This window comes from Rissa tridactyla, chromosome Z, assembly GCF_028500815.1.
Source record: "Rissa tridactyla isolate bRisTri1 chromosome Z, bRisTri1.patW.cur.20221130, whole genome shotgun sequence".
NCBI classification, from domain to species: Eukaryota; Metazoa; Chordata; class Aves; order Charadriiformes; family Laridae; genus Rissa; species Rissa tridactyla.
This window is the reverse complement of record NC_071497.1, coordinates 51,489,186-51,503,560: the sequence shown is the minus strand read 5'-3', so window position 1 is coordinate 51,503,560 and position 14,375 is coordinate 51,489,186. Positions and strand designations below refer to the sequence as shown.

The 14,375-nt window shown below is 37.4% G+C and overlaps 1 protein-coding gene across 2 annotated transcripts in view; it reads right to left on the bottom strand.

Moving 5' to 3' along the window:
• The window catches only part of BNC2 (basonuclin 2), a 336,762-nt gene that overhangs the window by 229,565 nt on the left and 92,822 nt on the right, over nt 1-14,375 (bottom strand). For both annotated transcript variants that reach the window (XM_054185907.1, XM_054185908.1), the window contains exon 2: nt 9,895-10,095. In XM_054185907.1, the coding sequence (XP_054041882.1) occupies nt 9,895-10,095 (201 nt within the window). The remainder of the gene's footprint in view (nt 1-9,894; nt 10,096-14,375) is intronic.

Sequence of the window (14,375 nt, the reverse complement as noted above, 5' to 3'; positions counted from 1 at the left end):
ATGTTTTTCCTGGTTTAGAAACAGTAAGCCAGAAGTTGTTTTTGCTTCTCATACCTGCTTTCCACAAACCCTTCTTCCGTGCATTCTAATTTAAAAGAAAAACTAATATTAGATAAAGCAACACATAATTTGACAGCCTACCAGTTAAATTCTGACAGGGTCAATAAAATGAGAGCTTGCAGGAGTCCCAGATGAGGAACACTTTCATGAATGCCTCCATTGTGTAAACTCTCCGTATATCCTGCCTGCAAATGACAGTCATATGCCACCAGCTGCAGGAGGCATTCCAGCAATGTCAACTGCTGTGGGGCATTAAGGCAGGGTAGATGAGTTGGTACTTCTTTATATTTTTCCCTGACTAGAGTGAGGGCTGTCACGCTTAACTCATTTAAGTGCTATTTTTCTAAAGACTATGCTGTTTATTTAGAAATGTAAGAAAATATATAATTAAAGCCCTGCTAATGGCGCTCCTCATTTTAATAGTAGTTTTATTATATAAAGCCAGCTGGAAGTAATTATTTTTTTTCCTTGCATACTCTTCATTAGTTTGTACCTCCCTCCTCCCCAAGACATCTATTTCAGATGTTCTTATCAAATTTAAGTATTTTAAAAAGTATACTGTCCAGGGAACAAACAGCCACTAAAAGTTACGAGAAGAAATGTGAAAACCCCAATGTCCACTACTCAGAAATACAGTCGCTACCACTTCTGAGGATACTGTTTTCCTGTTATTAACTTCATTTTACAGATTGACATAAAATTTAAGTTTTAGAAAATTCCTGCAATTAAAAAAAAAAAAAAAGGCACAAACTTGGCACATTTTTAATTAAGAACTAAGTCTGAATACAGTGATAGAGGTTTGTGGTTTTAATTGTTTTTAAAAAAAACTCACTGACGTCCAAGCTGACTATTTTTTGTCTAAGACTCTGTAGGAAAAAAAAAAGTGTTCAAGCATGCTATGAGTTTAATATTCCCATTTTTCTTGATATTTATTTTGTCAAATAAACACAAAGCTCACATTTGAGATGTAAGAGTATACTGAAGCCTCCTTTTAAAATATTAGCAATACCTTGGTTACGAAATTGTACAAAGTAGAGATCAAACTGAGATGCTTTTCAGCACCTTCCTTGTGATAAGCCAGAGCATCACACGTTTTTATCATGCTCTTGCACACAGGCACACTGAAATACAAAACACTGAACTCTTTGCATGTCAGCACCTATATTCAGCCATCCTTGGAAGGGATGCTTCTCCTCTCTGCACCTCATCTCTTCCTATAATCCCTTATAATCAAGATTCTTTTAATTATTCTATTATACCAAGAAGAGTTTTTCTTTTAATACGTGTTCAGATATATATGCAGAGCAAGAAAAACTGCAAAGAAAGAAAAATGAGGAAAGGCATAAATAAATAAAGGATATCAATAATGATCTATCATAAAATGACATTTTGCCGTTGTACTTCCGCAGGAGCCGTAACATCTCACAAGACATCCCTCTGAAAGCAGCAATAAAACTGCAGTACAGTACACAAGGTCTCGTATTCTGTGCAGGCAAAGGGCAATGAATATGCTAAAAGGAAATCAATCTGCATAAAAAGATCTGACAATAACATCTTCAGGTTTGTTTGGTGGGGTTTTTTCGTGGGTTGTTTGGTTTTTTTTTCCCTTAATAAGAAAACAGAGAAGATAGAACACTTTGGGAAGGCAAATTTTTACATAAATGAGAATAACTCCTTTCAAAATGCTATTTTATTGATTAAATTACCTTTTATCCTACTGTGTTGCTATGCTTCCTATGGAAAAGTTGGCAATTACAGTTAGCAAGGAGTCTTGCAAACATTTCTCCTCCAATCTAATTTCACATTGAATAACACTGCCCAAATTTCATTTTTAGATTTCTGGTTCAAAAAATTCAAAACTTCAGAGGCAAACTGGAAGTAACCATAATTTTGCATTGGATTCCAGGGTAACACATGAAAAACTGAGCTTTCAGTAACTTCTACATAAAATCACACACAGGCCCATAATGTCTAAAAGCTCATACCTGATCAGAGACTTTAACAGAGAACATAGTTTAATTTCTGGATTGTGATAAAACAGTAAGCAAGGCTTAGATTTCTTTAAGGAAGTGCAATGCCTAACTACTTTTTTTTTTTTTTCTAAATTACATTCATCTCCTTAGCATCTGAATAATAGAAAAGATTAAAATACACAAGAGCAACTTTCTTTACCACTGTAGAATCTCGTCTTGCAAAATACCTGCACATTTAGCTTCATAAAAGTTACACGCGTACAGAAGGCTTACAGAATTGAGCTCCTAGCTACAGCTCACTCCGTAGGCTAATACGCTGCTATCTGTAATTCTGTACCTAAACTATATGCTGTCCTTGATGCATGACAGGGCCTCCAATGACATGAATGGAAAACACATGCTCGGATCACAGTGAGGATATGATCCTTTATATTCTATTTCCCTCTCACTGGTACACACCAAATGTTGAGCTGTTCGTCTGAAAAGAACTACATTGTATGACATTTTCATTCAAACTGTTCAAAGACAGAAGTATTGCATTTTAAAGTTACCGATCTTTAAGAGATACACTATGGAATGCATGGAGAAAATACCTACGCAGAGTATCAGTTAATCTGCCTCCTTCCCTGGAATTCTGGTTAAATAAAGTCTAAAAAGAACCATCACAAATAAACTGTGTTCATCAGGTGTGCCTCACTGTTCCCCAAGTTGTTAAAAATTACTGAGAAAAAAAAGAGCAATTAAAGCTCTTTTCAACATTACTCACAGTAGGTATCACAGAGACATAGAGACATTCACCACGCTACTCAATTTCTTCTATAGGGGGCATATTCCAAAATGCACAGGTAGGCAGACTGCAGCACTGATCTCTACACTGAAGCATTTGTGTTGTGGTCCACTTCCAAGTAAACATCATTTCAAATATCACAATAAGTTTACCTGCCAGTGACAGTACATTTCAGCTTTAGTGACAACCCCAGTACAAATTTTCTCACTTTCTATAAGGTTCTTAAAGTATGCACTTATTATTCACTTTATCAGAAAAGCTTGCTGACTTCTGTGCTGTGCATGAGAGGAATGGCAGGATCGTAATCGTGTCATTTTCTCTTCCGAACTCCCGTGTTCTGTAAGTGGCAGATGACACTCTCTCCTTTCCTTTCCACAAGTGCACAGATACGCATCACTGGTAGAGGATGGGGATGCAGTGGCTTCCCGAGAGAGTCAGAATAGCATCAATGGTACATTGTTGGCAAGTTCACACCGATCAAAGCAATTCTGAGATGCTCACCCCCCACCCCCCGAAAGACATGGCCTCTCTATGACAAAATGTTGTGTGACACAGACATACAAGTGGCACTGTGTTCTTTGTCAGCGGAGGAAGATCATTTAGAAAACAGTTTTTCAGTAAGGAAAAGGAGGCATTAGGGCATTACTATAATGAGTGGGGTGAGCAGTAACAAAGCAACAGATGCTTGTCCATAGGCTGATGTACAGAGTCTGTCTCTTGTACTAGACAGACTCATGTTAAGCTGAAGAACACATTTCACCTCATTGACAAACTGTATACAAACACACAGACTTTAATAAAACTGCTTTCTAAGTTTACCCCTTTCTATGGGCAGGGTGCGCAAAAATTAAATCCATTAATTACAGTTTATCTGGATGCTGAAATTTTGTCATTACGCTTTCTGAATTATAGTAAAAAGCTCCATTAGTGACTCTCTTTCTGAACTAGAAGATTAAAAGACAGCAACAATGGAATTCTCCCTTTCTCCCTCTTCTCTGTTTCAGGCTTCTCTTTTTTGAGCCAGTATGATTCATCACCTCCTGGGTATACTGGGAGCCCCAAGTTTGGAAATTCTTCTAAACTGCGAAGAACCATTAGTCTACAAGTCAAATCCTTTTACAAAATCACAAGCACTATTGTTTGGGAAAAATAACGGAGCAAAGAAAGCTATACGCAGCATATATTTTGAACATTTCTGGTAAAAAGTAAAAGCTCTTTAAAGCTTTTGTTTCTGATTGTACTTTATGACGGCAGTTCTGTATCAGTGAACAGAGTGTTCCTTTGCACTCAGCACAGTGTCACAACGACCTGGCAAATGCGAATGCTTTCACTATCACTACAGTCCTTGCAATCTTGCCTCAGCTGTGACCCATTCACTTTTGCCCCAACTTCACTAAGATGCCTTACTCAGCATCTAATTAGTTAGGGAAGATTTGCCTTGGCTCTTAACCCTGACATAAGAGCAGGAGACTCTGCTGCTGTTATATACCAAATCTGTTCTGTCACTACATTAATCAAATCCCCATAAAATGATACATGAATAAGTAACTACTAAAATACAAAGTAGAAAAATAGAAAATAGAAAAGCTATACATTTTACAATGTTAAACTCCGGTGCGTATTGCACAATATATTTGATCCTGTGCTTTAACATATGCTTCAATGCTTCATGCAGATTTTACAGTTTTGTGCATACATATCTCAAAGTTAAGCAGAGATCTGACAGCATTCTTAGCACATCATCAACTAAAACATACAATGGCACAAATATGTTCAAACACTGTATGTATATATGTGCAAGATTAATACATATACAGAGGAACAGGAAACATTTTGCTATGTTTTAGTTCTCCTGCAAATAGTGAGCACAGTAAGAGAAGCTATTGAGAGTTTTTTTTTTTATTATTTTTAATCATGTGTCATGCACATAGCCATGTATCTATCACTGCATGTACTTTTATGTCTAGTGCTATATGCCACACAAAACATCCTGCGCTTTTGTCGTATATAGTATTTTCAAATGCCTCTGTTCTGAGGAACACCAGAAGCAGCACAATATTCTTGATGCAAATATTTTTAATTTGCTAAAAGGACAGGAACCACTACAGGTCTAAACCACGTTTTACCAAAATACCCAACGAAATTAAAGCAAGTGTCTGAAATGAGACAATGTAACCTGAAAAACCTTCTGAACTCATACTAGCACATGAACTTATTCATGAAAAACACCAAAAAACCCACCTGGGGTCAGCTAATCTTTAAAATGGTGTGATAAAAAAAATAATAAATATAGAAAATAAAATTTTGCTGACGCTTACTGATAAAGGCGATTTTTAACTACCATAAACTACAAAATGTATTTTACCAATGTTAACCTTCCTCCCAAAATGTTCATAATAAATCAATGTATGGAATTATAGCCTGGTATCGAATTAAGTTTGAACTCTTTTTGCATGTACACCTATACTAAAAGAGTAGTTATATGCTACAGTAAAACAGTTAATTACTTAATAAATGTTAAAATCGCATAGAACCTCTATGGCCAGCAACACAGCAACATTTAAAAAGCTTTTACCTTCATTTCATTAAACACTACACTACGCACCTATTTTTAAATACTGGTTCAATAAACGGTTTATGTGCCTATGTCTACATCAATGTTAGGAACTATCAGACTGAAGAATACAAGTACAGCTCAAAACAGGCAGTGTATGTTGTATACAGTTTAATATTTCTAGCAATATTAATGCATACTCCACGTACTGTAAGTATTATTTAGTTTTCCTTGGAATAAGCATGCATTTATGCAAGGAAAAAAAAAGTTGAATTTACTGTACCATATCTCTCATGAACAGACGCGTCTACATTAATATACATCATTGATTTAATTTTTAGTTTTCTTGGCTTCCCGCTCACCTATCTAGAAGTGATTTCTCTGGTGATAACTAACACATCATGCTAATGAGAGAATCTAATGTACAATAGAGAAATGTCACTACTAATAATATTTGCATGAAGTTAAATAAAGCAACTGTAAGAGAATGTCAGACAGTTGTTCTTTAATAAGATACAGTTACACAATGAAATTATGTTGTTAATTTTGTTACATCATTGAGTGAATCCTAAATTACTATATAATGACGCACAGATCCATTTATAATTCTGATATACTGCATTTTCACTCTCACATTGAAAAAAGCTTCTGGAAAGCCTATTACCTTTTTATCTGAAACAGATTAAACATATTTCTTTCTTAACAAAAAGGTACATGGCTCTGGCATTTTGTGTCACTGTGGGTTACAGCCATTTCTCTTACGGTCTCATTTCTGAAATAACTTAGAAGTATTTTAGAACATTACAGCCCTTAAGGTAACTGGCTGAAGAAAAATGACATTTCTTATTCTGACAAATGCACAAAACATTTATGAAAGCAGACAATCACAAAAGCCTGCTTTTTTTAATCAATCAAATCCAGACCTTCTTTTCTGTTGTTAACAACTCCTTGCCAGAACTAGAATGGGCAGTGGGTGCCCTGGACTTAACCAGATGAGCATGGAAGAGAAGCCAAGGGTTTCTGCTCATTCTCGACCTGTCACTGATCAAAGTGACCCAAAGAAGCACTCCTTTTTAAAAGTTAAGATTTATGCCCGTTGAGGTTATCAGACATTCCTCTGTATACAGAATGGGATGACCCCTTTCAAGCGAATCACACACTTTTACATGGACAAAAGGTGCACAGGCAAAACAATGCAGTCAAGTGGCCGTGTCATAAACTTCTCACAGGTAATTTAGGAGACTATTCCTCTCCTCCTCTCACCTCACCAAAATCTAAATTTGCTCTGGAATGTGGAGATGCCATTTTCTTGCACTCCCATTCTCTAAGAAAATAATCCAAAAATAAATACTTGCTATTAATACCCCAAACCTGTACAATCAATCCCAATTTTTCTACGACACATACAGCTAGTTGCTTGTCATAATGAAGTCGGTTTTCCTTTTATTCTGAGAAAAGTTATTCATTCCTATAGTATGCAAATAGCAGTGCAGTGTGAGTTGAGAGGTAAGAGGAGGGAGGGATCGCAAGGTTTTGTTTTGTTCTAAATCATTCTTTTTGCCATGCTCCAATCTTTCTACTAAAAACCTGCTTGAGATTAAGTTACAACTCCAAGGAAATGTGTTGGGGCTCGGCGTTTGTTTGCTTCTAAAAAACATGTGGAAAGCTAGCATTATACTTAGAAATTTAAAAAAAGAAATGTCTCTAGCATTACTATGTATAGCTGGAAAAGTTTCATTAAACAGTTCTTTCAAACCATGCCAAACTTTACTTGCAAGTTATGTACATTTCATAACTTCATGTTATTTGTACTCATGAAAACAATTTTTCTTAAAGCACAGGAAAATTTTTAAAAATACTTACATTTCCAGAAGATGAACTGAAAATAATTAACTAACAAATGAATGAAAATAGGTAACAGAAAACCATATTCAAAACCTTAGTGATTTAGAAATAAAGATTGGCACTTAGACACAAATTTGCAGCTCTACTTGCACACAGCCTGTGCTTATACACTGCACGAGCTAGCAAGTTATAAAAGCCTTAACAAATCAGAAATATAAGACAAAATATTATCCTTAAAGAGGAGAGAAATGTGTTTAGCAAAATAACTTACCCTCCTCTTAAAAGCATGATGAAAGCATATTTGGACTGAATATGTTTAGCACATGATAAACAAACAAACAAAATATGACAAGGAGATTAACAGTATGCGAACGCGTTAACTACAGACTTTTAAGAAATAAATCTGTTCGACATTACCACCTTTGCAGTGCTACTGTGTGTGTATTCCAATGGCAGCATACACACTGATGCAGCATCTACCACACATTTAGTCATTTAGTACATTACTTCTCTCCTTCTATGCAGAATGCAACAGGACCGCGCATGTTCAATAATGTACAAAATCCAGTTAATACTCAAGTATTAGCACATTTAAAATATTATTAAAAAAAAAAAAAAGAAAAATAGAAACCAAACAGCCTAGCTTACGTGCATAAATATTTGGCTTGGACTAATAAGCTAGCTGTCTCCAATTATTTGACCCCTTTACATATTGTCATGCTCTTTTATTTAGTTTTGTTTCCTTTCTTTGTCAGTGTTGAACGTTTTCTAGTATTCCAGAGACCACTGAGGCTAAATCTGTTCAAAAAGGTCTAATAGTAAACAGGCAATCTAATACTATCTATGTGGTTCAATCGTCATTTATCAATTGATCGTTATCTGGATCTAGTTATGTTAACTCTTTTGTGGCTGAAATGGAAAGAACCTTTTCTCCACCCCAAAAATTTAATCTCACTTCTTACTAAAAGAATGAAGCAGGTAATTCGAATAACTGCTTTCCATGCTATTGCTCAATATCAATATAACCAAATATGTTATGTATCACAGACATGCATACAGCTGATAAGGCTCGTAAGCAGTGCAGTAGCAATTCACACTTCCCAGTGCCAAGCAGTGTTTTTTGAAATGTGCATGTCTACCAGGAAATGAACTTTTTTACTTTCAAGAATGGGAAATTGAACAGAGTTGCTTATTTGCCTTATGTTGATTACATTCTATACCAGCATACTGTATCAGCAGTAATCAGGGTCCCTCTACAGGATATATCAAAATATTCCTTATTCAAATGCCTTCATCCTGTCCTGAGCTATACTGCTTAAACTGTCGTCCATAGACAACCGCTATTGGTTATTAACTATCTGCTTTGGAGTTTTTCTTGGCTTTAAAGTTTTTTTTTTTTTTAATTAAATTACTGTTTTATGGCCAGTATTCAGGCATGCTTTGTTACTGTAAACTATAAAAACCTAATTACTTTCCCTGTCTTTTCTTACAGTACAACACCTCTCAGGTAAATGAGTTTGTTCATCTTATGTCCAACATTAAATAAAAGTCTAATATTAATATACAAATCATTTACTAACTCCTCTTTTGGCTAACACAATATTTCAATTATTATCAGTCAGTGTCAGACCATAATTGGAAACTAGTTTTCAGAAAGGCAAAACGTCCCCTGGTAGGGAGTCACCCTGTTAAAAACCTCCAGGTTGAACTTCCCTCCCCTGCTTGAGCCCCGTCCAAGCTCAAAGTTTCTCCCTCTTTTTTTTTTTTTTCCCTCCTTTTTTTTTTTCCCCTTTCTTTTACCCCCCCTCCTTTCCCTTCACCCAGAAGAGCCAAGCAATTGTGCAAGATTAGCTATAACACACAGGGCGCGTATCACCAAGTGCATGGTACAGAGACACTGGCTCCTGTGATTAATTATCAGTTATTACTGGCCTTGCAGTAACATTTTCGCTTTCCCGTCAGAAACCGGCATACCAAGCTGCCTTAAACGCGGCCCCCGGTGAAGGAGCAGCTCTGGGGAGGACGCCAAGGCACAGCTCGGCAGAGATGGGGGGGAGAGAGCGAGGGAGCGAGCAGGGAGAGGGAGCGGGAGAGGGACCCGAGAACTGAAAACTGTCTCCTCTAACGACCCTCAGCAGCTCCGTGCTGGCAGCAGCTCCAGCAGGACGGCTTGCCGCTCCTTCCCTCCGAATAAAACTGTGTTCTGCCACATGAAGTCAATTACGCCGTTCTGAGGGGCCCCCTAAATTTAGTATCAGTTTGATTTGGGGGCTTATGTACTCGGGAAGAAAGAAAGGAGTTTTGCTGGGATAGCAGATACTTTTATTTATGGGACGGGGGGAGAGCGAGGGGGGAAAAAAAGACTGGAACAAAACAAAAGCAAACAAAGAAAGTAAAACAGTCTTACTACGAGCAAAGCTCTATTTGGAAACTTTAAAACAAATGCTTTGTTTTTACTTAAAGCATTAATATTTTTTCCTCTTTTAAAAAGGAGCCCTTAGGGAAGCAATGAAGTAACCATGCACATTCCAATGACATAGTTATGACAGTTCAGAGGCTAACTATGTAGTGATGAATGAAACAAAAATGAAACGTGGAAAGAAAGTGAAAAAGGAGGAAAGAAAAAAAAAAGAGCACAAAAATGCCATGTTTTAAAATAAACGAAAGTAACATACCTGTTGGGACATTCTGAATAGGAGGTTAGTGTCAGTGTTCTGCCATGTCCCCATGAAACCAGAGTCGGTCGCTGCCGTTCTTGTTCCGAACTGCATGGAGTTGTCAGTGCAGGAGTCTCTTAAAGTCAAGTCTCTTGCCCTCTTTCGCTCTCTGTGTCTCTGTGTGTGTCTGTCTCTCACATCCACTTCTGCCTCTTCTGACTGAAAAGTGAAGGTGGATTTTTTGAGCCTCTTGGCAGCCAGTAGCAGGAGTGTAGTGTAGTTAAGAAGCTAGCTGCACCGTGCGTTTCATTTGGGAAGGGGGGATTCAGGGGAGAGGGTCAGAGCTTCTTTCGCACCTTCAGCAGAGATACCCCTATCATTTATGCATAGATTGTGACTCCCCAAGCTCGCCTTTGCTCAGTTTAACAGCTGCCTGTCAGGTGTGCATGCAGCACTAAGGAGACCCAACCATCAGCTTCAAACTCTCAGCCACTGGATGTCATTGGATAGCAGAGCAAAGAGTCAACTGCACTGCTCCACTGTCAGGCACCAAATGACATCCTGCACTAACCCTTCAGTCTACAGATACACAGATACACACACACACACACGCACATTCTCTCTAAGTAGCACAATGATCAGAGTGAACTGGGAGAAAGAAAAGGCTGTGGCCCTTTCCCTGTCTTTCTCTGTTTTTCCTCAACAATGCTGTCAAGTACAGCATGTAATATCTGACACTTGCCTACCACACAGGATTAACAAACCTTAAAAAAAAAAAAATAGAAAAGAGAAAGAAAAAGGAAAACGCAAGCAAGCAAGCAATTACTCTTAAATACAGTCAATATTCACTTAGAAGTAAAACATAAAAGTTGGCCTGGTTATTTTCTAAATATTAGTCAGACAAGAACTGTGGGATAGTCGGTTCCTATCCCAAATAAAACTCTTACCAAAGAGGGGAAAAAAGACATGATCCAACTCCTTTTGAAATAAACCCAGAAAGTCACATGCACATTTCATCTCTCACACCCCTCTTTTCCCTTGCCCACTGCTAAGTGTCTCAAGCAGCATCGCGAGCAAAAAAGGACGGAAAAATGAAAAAGCTAGCCCTTTCTTCCCCTCCCCCAAAAGATCAAAAGTAGTTTTTTGTTTTGTTTTGTTTTTTTAAGTAGCTGGTTGAAGCAGATACAATACACCTTTCAAATCGTAAAGAACAAAGAAATGAATCACAGCAGAAAAGAAGCCAGTCCCACACAGTTAGAAAGTAATGCAAAAGAAACAATATTTTTCCTTTAGGATCTTTTCTCTGTACTTAAGGTACAGTACTATATACCAGGATAAATAATACTACCACAATACTGTTTTTAATTACAATGGCTTTACAAAGTGAATCTTATTTGAAAAATTCTCTTACCCACTTCATCCTTTACAAACAGACAAGAAATCATAACTCTGCAAACAAACTTCATAAATGTAAAACAAAATTCATGCAATCTCATAAAAAAAAGAAACAGCCAGAGTATTAAAAAAAAAAAAAGCTATCCTTTCCAACATAAGGAACATTCATCTTCTAATAAAATCTACAAATTTAGGAGGACAAATGTACCACTCACTGCTTTTTTCTTAACTCAGGAATAACAATAAACCTCACTCTCTGAAACAACAAAAGAAACAGAAGAGAGCTTCAGTGGCAGCTCTGTGTCATTAGTGTGCAATGAGAAAAGATGAGAAGATGTACACTATGTTGACACAAATGTGCCTTCCCCTCTAGACCCTACATCTCTTGAAAGCTTTTCTGTTAAACTTTCCTCCAGTTCAGCACCATTAAGTACAAAAAAAAGTCTCAAAAGCAGCAAATTCAATATCCAAGAAGAAACAAGCAAGAACCCCAAGAACTGTTGCCTTAAAATATATTAAGTTCACCTGTGGTCAATAAAAATATTCTCTACTGGGGAGGGGAGAATGACACTTAGGAGTCAATTGTGCCAACAGTGGCTGTACCTTTACAGCTAGCTATTAGCCCCTCAAACTCCCTCTAAAATGTGCCAGCCTCTTCATTTCTGAAGTGGCACTCAGTGCCTCAGTCAAGCTGCATGCTCAGCTCCTGACCTTCCCACTAATGGCTGTTATTTGTGGGAGGCTTAAGGACACTGTCAATAGCAAGCTTCCTCCCCTCGGTTCTGCATCTCTTGCGTGCTCCCGCTCGTTGTCTTTATCTCCACCTCTCACCCCCCCGCCACCACCGCCACCCAACACACACCCGCCTTCTCGTTCTTTTTTCCTGTCCTGCAGTCCTCTCCTCTCCTCTCCCAGAGAATTAGAAAAAAACCAAACCCACTCGCGCACACACAGGCATGCACACACGCACGGGTGCCTGCACACACGCACACACACACGCACACACACAAAACCAACTGGCATGCAGCAGCAAGCACCTGCAGTAATAGACTCTTTTATTAAAACTGTTATTCTGCAAGACTTGAAATTCCCGGTGGACCGGGCCATGTCAAAGCCGATATAATTAACTAGAGGCTCAGCAACGGATCAATTACCAGACAAGCAAGTGATAGTGAAATCAATGAAAGATCATCAGCCACATTATCAGTGTTGCAACTCATTAGGGTAAAACTGAGAAATGTGCTCAAAGCGAGCCCAAGCAAGGTGGCATTACAAAACAAAGGGCTAATTTGGAGACCCTGCTGTGAACAATCTGTAACAGAATTAGCCTTTTTTTCCCCTAAACTGCAGAGCTCAGTAACTAAATGTGACAGACTGAGAGAAGCAGTTTATTAAGACACCAACTCCAAGTTTATTTAGTTCATAAACTCTCTCCTAGAAAATCAATACAGTCTGTACAGGGTTATTAGGCTGACTAGCTAATACATCCAAATCTGGTCTTCCCAAGCAGAAATCTTGGCCAGAATGCTACAACCTTACATGAAATCTAAGCACCACATTCAGATCACTGTATCAAAGGAGGACTATCATTTAATTGTCAAATGCGTGACTTGTACATCACAGCCTCAGAACATTTGAAAGAAAGAAATATTTCCCCGCTGCTAACTAACATGACAGCAAAGAAACAAAATTTAGTCTGCCAGTTCCAGTCCAGCTCAGGTCATCCTTAAATTTACAGCGCCTACGTAGCATCTTGTTTGGCACAACAATGCCAGCATATAAAACCAAGAAAACAAATACTTACTGAATTTCAAACAGGAATATGAAAAGTAGTAGTCACTAAGGAGATAAAAGTAATCTTTGCAGGAAAAAGACAACTGAAGTACACCTCCTACAGTAGCAGATTAAGCCTCCTCTAACTGCACAGCAATATGGGGGGGGACGACGACAGACAAAAAAGAAACAAAACCAACATGAAGTTTAACAAAAATAATAATCAGAATCCGGGTTTAGGACCCAGTACTTCCCTTTGTAATCTATTGCCCTCTGCTTATTGCTGTAATTCCTTTGCAGGCAAAAATGTTCTTCGAATCATCTGTGGGAAGCACAGGAACTACTTGTTAGTATACAAGTTTGGCACAAACTGAGCAGAACAGTATTATTTCTCTCCCCTTTGGCTAACTCATATGAGAATCAGAAACAGTATAGACAAGGTAAGGGCTCTAACAGCATTTAAAACAAATCCTTTTAAGAGCATTAAAAAAAAATCTCATTTTCAATAGATTTTTAATCAGGAATATGTTCTGCAAGTATTTTACTGCTATCCAATAGCATTTGTGCTGAAAGATAAAAGGATCTGTGAAATTATTTTACATTTTCAGCTCCTGGGAATACCCGGGTGCTGAATAGAAGAGGTGGCTACAGAATCCAGGTTCTAATGGAACTTAAACCAGAGTGTAGTTGCAGTTGTCTACTTGTGTTTTTGAGAATTTTAAGTGCTTTGTGGACTGTTTGTGGGGTAAAGAGTTTTTTCTTTCTTTTTGTTTTAAATAACACTTATTACTTACTATCGAAGGCAATTACATTACATGTGTGGCTTTGTGAATCTTTTAAAAATATAACATCGTTGATTTCGTCTCTTCTCTTAAAACTACCGATACAGAAATCTGCCATATGGCAAGAAAGGATAAGAAAGGTGATTACAGAAAGCCCAGGTGATGCCAATATGAAAATCCAGCCAGCAAAATGTGCTACATAATGTAAACGTATCTTATTTTTTCTAAATTCCATTATTCTGATCATTTAAGTGTTAATTATTTCAGTCAAAGGGTTAATGCAAATAGTTCAAAATGACTAAACATTGAAAAAATATTTTCTTCTTTTTGTTCCAATTATTCTGTATTATTAATTAAGCTGTTAAAACATGCAACAGTTACTATCTTTTTAATGTTCAATAATATGTAAACTCTTTAAAGAGATTTTTGTTCCACGTCTCTGCTTTAGATATTAATCAAGAAAATAATTACAGAGGAATTTAGTAAAAAAAATCTACATGCATATAACTATGTACTGTACATGTACGTTCAACGAGGTCCAATTAGTTA